We start from the raw sequence: 13,528 nt of genomic DNA on the forward strand, positions 1-13,528 counted from the left end.
AGCAGGTTGCATGGGACGCTAGCTTAATTGGAGCAGGGGACATTTCCACTCTTGTTTTCTGGCCGCATGAACACTCCAGGCCACCGAGGACTCTATCTGGTGCTGGTGCCAGGTGGAAACACAGCAAATGCTGAGAGGCCCCTGCAGCTTTCTGACTGTTTCCCTGTAGACTAGCCTTGGTCTAAGCAAATAACTGAAAAGAGGTGGGCAGACTTCTTAGAGTAATGTATTGTAACTAATGTATTGCCAAAATAACAACGTACTCCTTCACTCGTGTTTTCATATCCTAGCCTTTCTTCCCTTTTCTTCAAATGGAGAAGACCAGAGATTCCACGGTAGCAGAGGCACAGTCTCGCTCACCACTCTGGGCCCAGCACCTTCCTAGCACAGAGTAAGTGCACGTGTTGCAGTTGTTAAACACAGATGCCAAAGGTCACTTTCTAGCCCTCTCCGCTGCACAGTACAGCTTGTTCCAATGAAAAGGCAAACCCGTCCTAGGCGCCTGCTTTACAGCAACTTGGACAGCACTCGCGCAAGATCTGCTGGTCCTGATGCTGGTCCCTGAGGTTGAGTTGGTGTCAAAGACATCAAAGTCTTCCTTCCTTGCAGTAGGAAGGATAGTGTTGATAAGAGAGCAGAACGCTTCAGAAGCATCATCTCAGGCTGATTAAGATGAAATGAAATGAGCTATTTGCACAGTTCTTCTTTGCTGAATAAGTGGTTCTTTTCTAACGCGGGTCAGTCTGACACTGGGGAATGTGCCCATGGAATGTGTGGCTGAGGAAGTAAACACCTGGGGAACGTGAAAGGTGTGCTATTCTACTCTTTTTTTGAGCAAGGATAAAACACGAGGAAGCAAAATGCTGCTTGTTAATTATGTCTGGCTTTTTCTTTCTATTTTCCTATGGATTATTCTTACAGTTTTCTTCTGTAAACAGGTTCATCATACAACAATGCACCAAAGCTATACTTTCTTTGGTTTCTGTTGTCCCAAAGAATACAATCTTATTCTATTGTATTTTTATCTTTGTTTCTTGGTAGCAATAATCTTAGTGTTTCCCTTGTACTAGAATGGTGGTGTATTTCTTGATTTCTTCCAAGTGTCTGCCCAATGTTTAGAGTATATCTATTCAATTATGCAGTGATTTTCTGCCATCAAGTCAGATAATACCTATTGAGTACCTTTTTATGCAAGATAACAGGCTAGAACTTGTCAGTTTAAAGAGCCATTAGAGAGCTCTCCACGTTCTTTGATATCAATGCCTGGTTTTGAAATGTTCAAGGTAGATGTCGAGTCAACTCAATCTGTTCTCCTTTAACATCAAAATAACCATCAGGACTATGAGGCAGGGTGTTTAGTGACAGTACATTGTAGATGCCATTGTGAAATGTCATTTTGAAAGGGACATAAATACGGTTTTCCTTTCCTAGGAAAAATCATCCAGGAAGATCATACTGTATTGGAAAAGGGAATCAAGTGTCACCCCATCCACAACAGTTCTATGGCCAGTCCCCACTGAGCATTTATCTTCCCCAATATGTCCCTCTCGCATCTGGAAATTCATCCTATTTTCCTCTCCCCAGTGTCTAAAAAGGTATGCTATAAAGCAGGACATAGGATTAGGAACCTGTACTCGTTATAGAAGGTAAAGACAGTTTTCCTCCCCTCCTCCCACCTTTCCATCCACCTGCTCCATGTTACCTTTGTCTGCTTCCTATATTCAGGGATCTGTGTGTAGATGTTATTTAATCCTTACCAATCTAAATATGGATATAGTATCTTCATTTCTAGGGATAAGAAAAAAAAATTTAGTCTTGGGTGTGTTCTCCAGGAACCAGATGCCAGGATGGGGCTAAAGTACAAGAGATTTATTGGAGGTAACACCTGGGAAAGATAAAGGGGAGAGCAAGCAGGCTGAGGCAGAGGAAGCTTTCAGAGCACCTTGCGAGTCTGACACCTGTGAAAGGAAAGGGTGAAGGAAGGAGGATGGGATAAAAGGAGCCTCTGGTTGCAGTGCAGCTCTGGGCAAGTCTCCAGCACATAGATTGCTGTAAGAAGTCCGATGCTGGGCAAAAATGCCAGCTCCTGGTAACTTGGCTGTGCCCCACTATCGGCTGGGGCTGCTTGGGGAGTGTGTGATCTCAGTATAAATGCTACAGCAGATCCCAAAGGCACTGCAGTTGGAGGGTTTCAGGTACCTGCACTCCTCACAGCTGAGTGGCAGGTTGTTTTCTTGAAGGGAAATCTGAGCCCTGCACAACTATGGCAACCACAGTTACTTAATGCCTTGGAGGGAGCTGAGATGTGAACCTAAACCTAACAGAGGCTTTGCCTCCCCATGTGGGGGGAACGTTAATATCAGCAGCCACCTAGCCTTTTTCAGTTTTCTTCTGTGTGGCCTCCTTTACCACACTATAAATTTACTCACCTGAGTAAATTGGTTTTAAGCAGTTAAACCTCTATTGGGTTTGGAATTCCCTATGACCACATAATTCTATGAGTCTTCAAGTTTCTTAAACCTGAGAGGTAGAGAGCTAGGCGGATTAAAACAAAGAGGGATTTTATTTATAAAGTAGATATCTCATTTCCCCAGTCAGGTTATTTCTTATATATTGGCCCCTGCCTTAGGAAGTTTAACATTAGTAATTAATTATCTACTATCAGATTGTACTTTAAGGTGGGAGTGGGGGAGGAGTGCTCTAGGCAACACAAAGAGTTGGTTAAACCAAACTCTCCTTCCTCCCTCCCTTCCTTCATATATATATATATATATATATATATGTATATATAAAACAGATAACATTGTACCACTTTGGGGTGTACAACTTAATGATTTGATATATGTTTACATTGCAATATGATTATTACAACAAGTTTAGTTAACACCCATCACCCCACATAGTTGCAAATTTTTTTTTCTTGTGATGAGAACTCTTAAGATCTACTCTCTTAGCAACTTTAAAATATACAATACAGCATTGTTAACTATAGTCACCATGCTCTATATTACATTCCCAGGACTTATTCATCCTATAACTAGAAGTTTGTACCTTTTGACCACAATCACCCATTTCCCCCACCCCCAATCACCCCCCTGGCAGCCTCTAATCCGTTCTCATATTTATGTGAGTTCAGTTTTTTAGATTCCACATATAGATGAGATAATATATTGTCTTTCTCTGACTGATTTATTTCACCTATTATAATGCCCTCAAGATCCATCCATGTTGTCACAAATGTCAGGATTTCTGTCTTTTTTATGGCTAAGTAATATTCCTGTGTGTGTGTGTGTGTGTGTGTGTGTGTGTGTGTACACACACACCACATCTTCTTCTTCTGTTCATCTGTTGATGGATACTTAGATTGCTTCCATATTTTGGCTACTGTAAATACTGTTGCCATGAACATGGGGGTGAAGGTATCTTTTTTGAGATAGTGATTTCATTTCCTGCAGATAAATACCTACAAGAGGAATTGCTGGATCATATGGTAGTTCTATTTTTACTTTTTTGAGGAAACTCCATACTACTTTTCATAGTGGCTACACCAATTTGCATTCCTATCAAGAGTGTACAAGGACTCCTTTTCTTCACATTCTCACCAACACTTGTTATTTCTTATTTTCTTGGTGATAGCCATTCTAACTAGTGTGAGATGATATCTCATTGTGGTCTTGATTTGCATTTCCCTGATGATTAGTGATGTTGAGTACCTTTTGATGTACCTGTTGGCCATTTGTATGTTTTTTTTGGAAAATTGTCTATTCAGATCATCTATCCATTTTTAATCAGGTTTTTAATTTTTTTGATATTCAGTTGTATAATTTCTTTATTTTTTTAGATATTAACCTCTTCTCAGATAAATGATGTGAAAATATTTTCTCCCATTCCACAGGTTGTCTTTTCATTTTGTTGATAGTTTCCTTTGCTGTATAGAAGTTTTAAAGTTTGATGTAGTCCCATTTATTTTTGCTTCTATTGCTTTTGCTTTTGGCATCAAATAAAAAAAAAAAAATCCTTGTCAAGACCAATGTCATGGAGCTTACCCCTGTGTTGTCTTCTAGGAGTCTTAGGATTCCAGGTCTTAGATTCAAATTTGTATCCATTTTGAGTTCATTTTTATGTATGGTGTAAGATAATGGTCAAATTTCATTCTTTAGCATATGGCTGTCCAATTTTCCCAACACTGTTTATTGAAGAGGTGGCTGTCTTTTCCCCATTATATATTCCTGACTCATTTGTCATAAATTGGCCATTTATATATGAATATTTCTGGGCTCTCTATTCTGTTCAGTTGATCTACATGTCTGTTTTTATTCCAATACCATACTGTTTCAATTACTATACCTTCGTAATATGTTTGAAATTGAAATCAGGGAGCATGATGCCTTCAGCTTTGTCCTTCTTTCCCAAGGTTGCTTTGGCTATTCGGGGTCTTTTGTGGTTCCATTCTATTTCTGTGAAAGGTGCCATTGTAATTATGGTAGTGATTGCATTGACTTTGTAGATTGCTTTGGGTAGTATGGATATTCTAACATTAATTCTTCCAATCCATAAGCACAGAATATCTTTCCACTTATTTGTGTCTTCTTCACTTTCTTTCATTAATGTCTTAGAGTTTTCAGTGTGCAAATCTTTCACTCCTCTTGGTTAAATTTATTCCTAAGTATTTTATTCTTTTGTTGCAATTATAAATGGTATTGTTTTCTTAATTTCTCTTTGTGATAGTTCATATTAGTGTACAGAAACATAACTGATTTTTGTATAATGATTTTGTATCCTGCAAATTTACTGAATCCTTTTATTAGTTCTAACAGTTTTATTGAAGTCTTTAGGGTTTTCTATATAAAATATCATGTCATCTGTAAATAGAGAGACTTTTACTTCTGCCTTTCCAATGTGGATGCCTTTTATCTCTTTTTCTTGCCCAATTGCTCTGACTGGGACTTCCAGTACTATGTTGAATAAAAGCGGCAAGAATGGACATCCCTGTATTGTTCCTGATCTGAGAGGGAAAGCTTTCAGTTTTTCTTCACTGAGTATTATGACAGGTTTGGGTTTGTCATATATGACCTTAACTATGCTGAGGTATTTTCCCTCTATATCTACTATGTTTAGAGGTTTTATCATAAATGAATGTTAAATTTTGTCAAATATCTTTTGCTGACATTTTTGAGATGATCATATGATTTTTACCCTTCATTTTGTTAATGTGGTGTATCACATTTATTGATTTGCAGATGTTGAACCATCCTTGCATCACTGGAACAAACCCTACTTGATCATGGTGTATGATTCTTTTAATGTATTGTTGAATTCAGTTTGCTAATATTTTTTGAGGATTTTTGCATCTATATGCATCAGGGATATTGGCCTATAGTTTTCTTTTTTCATGATATCCTCTTCCAGTTTTGTTATCAGGGTAATCCTGACCTCAGAAAATGAGTTTGGAAGTGTTCCCTACTCTTCTATTTTTTGGTATAGTTTAGAAAAGATTGGTATTCTTCTTTAAATGTTTGGTAGAATTCACCAGTGAAGCTGTCTGGACCTGGACTTTTTATGTTGGGAGGTTTTTGATTACTGATTTTATGACCTAACTAGCAATTGGTCTGTTCAGATTTTCAATTTCTTCAGGATTCAGTCATGGTAGGTTGTCTGTTGTAGAATTTATCCATTTCTTCTAGGTTGTCCAAACTGTTGGTACATAATTGTTACTAGTAGTCTCTTATGATCCTTTGTATTTCTATGGTATCAGTTATAACATCTCCTCTTTCATGTCTGATTTTATTTGAGTCCTCTCTCTTTTTTTCTTGGTGAGTCTAGTTAAGGGCTTGTCAATTTTGCTTATCTTAAAAAACAGCTCTTAGCGTCCTTGATCTTTTCTACTCTTTTTTTTTAGTCTCTGTTTATTTCCACCTTGATTTTTCTTACTTCCTTCCTTCTATTAACTTTGGGCTTCATTTGCTCTTCTTTTTCTAGTTCCTTGAGGTGTAAAATTAGGTTGTTTATTTGAGGTTTTTCTTGTTTCCAAAATGTAGGCAATGGGACTTCCCTGGCAGTCCAGTGGTTAAGATTCCATGCTTCCCAGCTCATGCAGCTCAATATCAAAAAAACAAACAATCCAATCCAAAAATGGGCAGAAGACCTAAATAGACATTTCTCCAAAGAAGATATACAGATTGCCAACAAACACATGAAAGAATGCTCAACATCATTAATCATTAGAGAAATGCAAAATAAAAAAAAAAAAAGATTCCATGCTTCCACTGCAGGGGGCATAGGTTCGATCCCCAGTCAGGGAACTAAGGTCTTGTATGCCATGTGGCACAGCCTAAATAAATAAAGGCATTTATCAGTATGAACTTCCCTCTTAGAACTGCTTTTGCTGAGTCTCATAAGTTTTCATATGTTGTATTTTCATTTTCATTTGTCTCAAGGTATTTTTTATTTCTCTTTTGATTTCTTCTTTGACCCATTGGTTGTTCAGTAGCATGTTGTTTAATCTCCATATATTTGTAAATTATTATTTTTTTCTTGTAATTGGTTTCTAGTTTTATACATTGTGGTCAGAAAAGATACTCAGCATGATTTCAATCCTCTTAAATTTATTAAGAGTTTTTTTGTGGCCTAACATATCATGTATCCTGGAGAATGTTTTATGTGTACTTGAGAATAATGTTTATTCTGTTGCTTTTGAATGAAATGTTCTTCATATGTCTAGGTCCATCTGATCTAACATGTCATTTAAGACCAATGTTTCTTTAATGATTTTCTGTCTGCATGATCTATCTTTCAATGAAAGTGGGGTATTGAAGTCCCTTATGTTAATTGCTGTTTATTTCTTCCTTTAGGCCTGTTAATATTTGTTTTATAGATTTGGATACTCCTATGTTGGTGCATAAATATTTACAAATGTTGTATCATATTGTTAGATTTACCCCTTTATCATTATATAGTGACCCCTTTTGTCTTTTATTAGCCTTTGTCTTAAAGTCTACTTTGTCTGATATAAGTATAACCACCCCACGTTTATTTTGGTTTCATTTGCATGGAGTATCTTTTTCCATCCCTTCACTTTCAGTCTGTGTGAGCCCTTATATCTGAAATGAGTCTTTTGTAGGCAGCAGATAGATAGGTCTTGTTTTTTAATCCACTTGGCCACTCAGTGTGGAGTAGAGAATTTAGTCCATTTACTAAATTCTTTTATTAGCCTTTGTCTTAAAGTCTACTTTGTCTGATATAAGTATAACCACCCCACCTTTATTTTGGTTTCATTTGCATGGAGTATCTTTTTCCTTTTGTCTTTTATTAGCCTTTGTCTTAAAGTTTTGTCTTTTGTCTTTTATTAGCCTTTGTCTTAAAGTCTACTTTGTCTGATATAAGTATAACCACCCCACCTTTATTTTGGTTTCATTTGCATGGAGTATCTTTTTCCATCCCTTCACTTTCAGTCTGTGTGAGCCCTTATATCTGAAATGAGTCTTTTGTAGGCAGCAGATAGATAGGTATTGTTTTTTAATCCACTTGGCCACTCAGTGTGGAGTAGAGAATTTAGTCCATTTACATTTAAAGTAATTACTGATAGGTATGTACTTATTGCCCATTTGTTAATTGTTTTCTGACTGTTTTGTAAGTCCTTTATTCTTTTTGTCTTCTCTTGTTCTCTTCATTTGTGCTTTGATAATTTTCTGTAGTGGTGCGCTAGATTACTTTATGTTTATCTTTTGTGTATCTACTATAGGGCTTTGCTTTGTGGTTACCATGAGGCTTACATAAAACAACCTGTATTTATAACAGTCTTTCTCAAATTGATAACAACTTAAGTTTTGTTGCATTCTAAAGGTCTACATTTTACTCTCCCCACCTATGTTTTTTATTTTTGATGTCATAATTTACATCTTTTTATCTTGTATATTCATTAGCAAGTTTTTGTAGTATAGTTATTTTTACCATTTTTGTCTCTTAATCCTACATAATAGATTTATAAGTGTTTATCTACCACCATTACAATATTAGATTATTCTGAATTTAACCTATATTTATCTTTATCAGTGAGATTTATACTTTACTATTACACATGAGTGCCCTTCTGTTTCAGCTTGAAGTCCCTTAAACATTTCTTGTACGGCCAGTATAGTGGTGCTGAACTTCAGCTTTTGCTTATCTGGAAAACTGTTTATCTGTCCTTCAATTCTGAAGGACAACTTTGCCATTAGAGAATTCTTAATTGGCAGGTTTTTTCTTTCAGCACTTTGAATATATTGTGCCACTTTCCTCTGGTCTGGAAAGTTTCTGCTGAAAAATCTGATAGTCTTATGGAAGTTTCCTTTGTATGTAACAAGTTGTTTTTCTCTTGCTACTTTTAAGATTCTCTCTTTGTCTTTAACTTTTTACTATTTAATATAGTCTTGATGTGGGTTTCTGTGGGTTCATCTCATTGGGAACTCTAGGCTTCCTGAATCTGGATGTCTGTTTCCCTCCTAGGTTAAGGAAGTTTTCAGCCATTATTTTTTTCAAATCACTTTTATGCTGCTTTCTTTCTCTCTTTCCCTTCTGAGACCCTTATAATGCAAATGCTGGTCCACTTAATTCAGTTATTCTATTCTTCATCTCTGTGATTTATGTTTGGGGTACTTTCTTATACTTTCTCATTTTAGAAATGTTCACTTTGTTCATGCATTGTTCTCCTGAGCTTGGTGAGCATGTTCATGACCATTATTTTGAACTCTTTATCAGGTAAATCACTTTATCCTTTTCTGGGGTTTTATCTTGTTCCTTCATTTAGAACATATTCCTTTGTTTCTTAATTTTTTTTACTCTCTGTGTTGGTTTATATGAATCAGATAGAACAACTACCTCTCCCAGTCTTGAATGAGTAGTCTCATGTAAGAGAAGATCTTTATTGTTCAACTCTACCCTAGCTCTTTGTTGTCTCTGAAACCTTTGTGATTGTCCAAGTGGCCTTCTTTGTTCTTAGTGGCTCCCAGTAGTTGAGGGTGTCCAAGAGCTGTCAGTGTTCCAAAGGGGAAGATCTCGGTCAGTACCTAGGTGCAGGCTGATTGGAAGCCATACCCTCACGTGGGAGCTTTCAAAATATGCAAATATACCTCTTCCAGGAAAGACTGGGGGGTGGGAATTTCTGTTTCCTCTGTTCTGACCCTTGGGGTGACAGCCAGTTAAGAACTGTTTCTTTGTTTGCTACCATCCTGTTGAACCTGTGAACACAAGCCCTGCTGGTCACTGGAGACAGGATATCAAGGGATGTATCCTCTGAGCATTAGTTACAAAAGTCAGTGCACCAGACCTGTGCATAAGCTCCTTTCTCAGAGATACTGGTGATCTGGGTGGGGCATGTGAAGATGGTACCCACTGGCTTTCCCAGGCATTTCAGTCTGCTGCTACTGCCCTGGAAGGAGCAGGTGGTTGCCAATTGGAAACTCTTTCTGTTTGTTGCAGTACTGTAGGACCCATGAACATAAGTCCTGCTGGCCACCAGAGCCAAGCTTTCAACGGGTGTCCCCTGGGCAGCAACTGTAAAAATGGGCCACCAAACATGTGCACAAGTTCCTTTGCAAGAGATACCAGCAACCTGGAGTGAGGCAGAGGGACAGTGTGAAGACAGTGCCCACCAGCCTCCCTGGTCTCTGGAGAGTAATGCAGTCAGCCCCTTGATGTATGTTAAATTAGAAACCTTCCCCTTGGGCTGAAGCTACTAAGAGAAGCAAATAGGCCTCTTTCAAGAAAACACTGGGCATTTCTGTCTGCTGCCTCTGTGGTGTGTCCTGGGGGATAATGGTTAAACCTAGCAAGGAGGGAACAAGCAGGATAGCTATGGAGGCATAGGAGATGAGACTAGTTGGAGTGAAGGGAGATTGTGGAGGGCTGTGGGAGGTAAGTGGAGAAACCATGAAAACCACCAAGAAAGTTGATACTTGATAGAATAGGTAAGATGGAGCCAGAAAAAATTTTTGAGCAGTGGGGGTATGTCTTGGGTAAATTATTCATCTCAGTCATCAGCCAGTTGAGGCACTTTCTTCTTCAGTGAAATTCAACAGCTCCAAAGTGCAGATACTCTAGTTAAAAGGGTGTGGTAAAGGGGGTGATGTGCAGAGCCTTCCTACATGTCTGTCTCTCCACTGCTTTCTCCTCAGAATACCCAGGGCTTCACAGAGCATGGTTGGGAAACACCACCTCACTAGATTTTCTTTCTCCAGCCCAAGCCTAGATTGCAGTGGAAGCAATGAGAACACACCAAAACAGTCCCCACAGCTTATGGAATTTCCCTCACTATCTCTGCTGATGCCCCCACCAGAATTCCAGAAAACTTAAACTTTCCTATAGTTCCATTATCCAAAGCCAAGGATCGACTAGAAAGTTGAAGGGAGGAATTGATTTGATTGGGGTTGGAAGCGGGCACTGAGAAACCACAGGCAGATGTGGCTTGGCTGGGTTGGGAGGGCTGAAGACCAAATTGAAACTAGTGGCTTTAACTTCCATTTTAGCAAAGGCTGGGAGTTCTGTGGTGGATAAGGAGAAATGACTGTCATTACTCTGAACTGTGTTTATTAATTTCTTACAATTTGGGATGAGTAGAGTTAAACCAATTTTTCAAATCATAACTCTAAATTTGGTGTTTAATAAAATTTCCTTACTCTCATTTCCTCATGTGGGGCTACACCCAATGCATACTGCTGGATCCTTCAAATCACCTTCACATACATACCTATACATAGCAGGCAGAGGAAGATAAGAAAAATATGAGCAGGATGCAGACTCTGATGGATAATCTTCAGCTAAACATACAAAGTTATAAGCAGGAAATCGAGGCAGTGATAAGTACCTGAGGCAGTTGCAACCTCACGGATTTCCTAGCCATTTACATTTTTTTTTTTTTTTTACCATGGGCAAAGCCGCTCCGCGGCATGTGGGACCTTCCTACCGGGGCACGAACCCGTGTCCCCTACATGGGCAGGCAGACTCTCAACCACTGTGCCACCAGGGAAGCCCACCCATTTACTTTTTTTTTTTTAATGTAAGGGCTAAACTTTAATTTTTATTTATTTTTATTTATTTATTTTTGATGTATTTCTTTTCTTTTTTTTAACAGCTTTATTGGGGTATGATTGCTTTACAAATGGTGTGTTAGTTTCTGCTGTATAACAAAGTGAATCAGCTATGCATACACATATATTCTCATATAAGGGAGGAAGGAAGGAAGAAAGAAAGAAGGAAGGAAGGAAAGAATAAAGAAAGAAAGGAGGGAGGGAGGGAGGGAGGAAGGAAGGAAAGAAGGAAGGAGGGAAGGAAAAAGGAGAGAAAGAAAGAAGGTAAAGTAAAATAAAATATAATAAAGTTATTAAATTAAAAAATAATTAAGAAAAAAAATGGATGGATAGAACCTTAGGACAAATGGTGGAAGCAAAGCTATACAGACAAAATTTCATATAGGAGCATACACGTACACACTCACAAAAAGAGGAAAAGTGGAAAAAATCATAAATCTTGCTCTCAAAGTCCACCTCCTCAATTTGGGATGATTCGTTGTCTATTCATGTATTCCACAGATGCAGGGTACATCAAGTTGATTGTGGAGCTTTAATCCACTGCTTCTGAGGCTGCTGGGAGAGATTTCCCTTTCTCTTCTTTGTTCTCACAGCTCGCAGGGGCTCAGCTTTGTATTTGGCCCCACCTCCGCGTGTAGGTCCCCGGAGGGCATCTGTTTTTCTTCTCAGACAGGACGGGGTTAAAGTAGCCGTTGTTTCGGGGGCTCTGGCTCACTCAGGACGGGTTGAGGGAGGTGTACGGTGTGCAGGGGGAGCCTGCGGTGGCAGAGGCCGGCGTGACGTTGCACCAGCCTGAGGTGCGTCATGCGTTCTCCCCGGGAAGTTGTCCCTGGATCCCGGGAACCTGTCAGTGGCGGGCTGCACAGGCTCCCCGGAAGGGAGGTGTGGATAGTGACCTGTACTGGCACACAGGCTTCTTGGTGGCGGCAGCAGCAGCCTTAGCGTCTCATGCCCGTCTCTGGGGTCCGCGCTTTTAGCCCCGGCTCGCTCCCGTCTCTGGAGCTCCTTTAAGCAGCGCTCTTAATCCCCTCTCCTAGCGCACCAGGAAACAAAGAGGGAAGAAAAAGTCTCTTGCCTCTTTGCCAGCTCCAGACCTTTTCCTGGACTCCCTCCCAGCTAGCTAACCCCTTCGGGCTGTGTTCACGCAGCCAACCCCAGTCCTCTCCCTGCGCCCTGACCGAAGCCGGAGCCTCAGCTCGCAGACCCGCCTGCCCCGGCAGGTGAGCAGACAATCCTCTCGGGCTGGTGAGTGCTGGTCAGCCCTGATCCTCTATGCGGGAATCTCCCTGCTTTGCCCTCTGCACCCCTGTTGCTGCGCTCTCCTCCGCGGCACCGAAGCTTCCCGCCCCCGCCACCCCCAGTCTCCGCCCACGAAGCGGCTTCCTAGTGTGTGGAAACCTTTCCTCCTTCACAGCTCCCTCCCACTGGTGCAGGTCCCGTCCCTATTCTTTTGTCTCTGTTTATTCTTTTTTCTTTTGCCCTACCCAGGTATGTGGGGAGTTTCTTGCCTTTTGGGAGGTGTGAGGTCTTCTGCCAGCGTTCAGTGGGTGTTCTGTAGGAGTTGTTCCACGTGTAGATGTATTTCTGATGTATCTGTGGGGAGGAAGGTGATCTCTGCGTTGTACTCTTCCGTCATCTTCCCCTCTCCCCCATTTACTTTTGATTAATGGAGATATGTGGCCCTAAGCTAGATGAGCAGCTTGTCAGAGAGGACCAGCTCAGCTTAAAGTCTGCTCATTCTGTTTTTTTCTCAGGCTAGAATTATTACCTATCGTTAAAATTTGTGCAACTTTTCCCTTCAGGGAGACAGAGCTCTCTCCCTTGACCTTGTGGTTATGCCCAAACATGTGCATGGCAAAAAAATGAGCCAAATAACAGCATGGTATCATGTAAAGATGGAAAATTTTTGGTTGCATAATCACCCTGAGACCTTCCTCACCCTAGGGCTTTCCTCACTCTAAAACCTTGCTTGAGCATAGATGCAGCCCACAGTCCTTTTATCTGATGTGCCTGGACATAACTGTGGCCAAAACTACCATCTCTTGAAATGTACTTGTCAACCCTGGTTAGTAGCCATAGCTCCATGGAATATAATTGATGAGCACCATATATATTGGCTTATGCCTAATAGTAATATATCTTGAAGGGTTTTGAATTGATTATTTAAATACTTTGGGCTAAAATACTGCTATGTCTAATAATTACCTGTTGACCCTTATAATTATAAAGACAAGCTCCCTCTACCCAGAATAGGATGTTAAACTGATTACAAAACAAATAACTGTGGTAAATCTATCACATACCAAATCTGTGAAAGCTGGACTACATCCAGTTTGTGGAAAGTGCTGACCATGTTCTAAATTTCCAGGGAACAACAGTTATAAAATGGATCTGGTGCCTGCTAGGAATCTGAATCCATATATATCATACCAATATATGATATTCCATTCAATACTCAGAAGTTT

General features: G+C 39.8%; 1 protein-coding gene across 1 annotated transcript in view; it reads left to right on the forward strand.

Moving 5' to 3' along the window:
* MYH15 (myosin heavy chain 15) overlaps positions 1 to 13,528 on the forward strand; it is a 175,793-nt gene that overhangs the window by 157,945 nt on the left and 4,320 nt on the right. Inside the window, 1 exon segment of the mRNA XM_024735329.1 lies at positions 10,737 to 10,836. Within this exon segment, the coding sequence (XP_024591097.1) occupies positions 10,737 to 10,836 (100 nt within the window).

This window comes from Neophocaena asiaeorientalis, unplaced genomic scaffold (genome assembly GCF_003031525.2).
Source record: "Neophocaena asiaeorientalis asiaeorientalis breed wild unplaced genomic scaffold, Neophocaena_asiaeorientalis_V1.1 scaffold136, whole genome shotgun sequence".
NCBI lineage: Eukaryota > Metazoa > Chordata > Mammalia > Artiodactyla > Phocoenidae > Neophocaena > Neophocaena asiaeorientalis.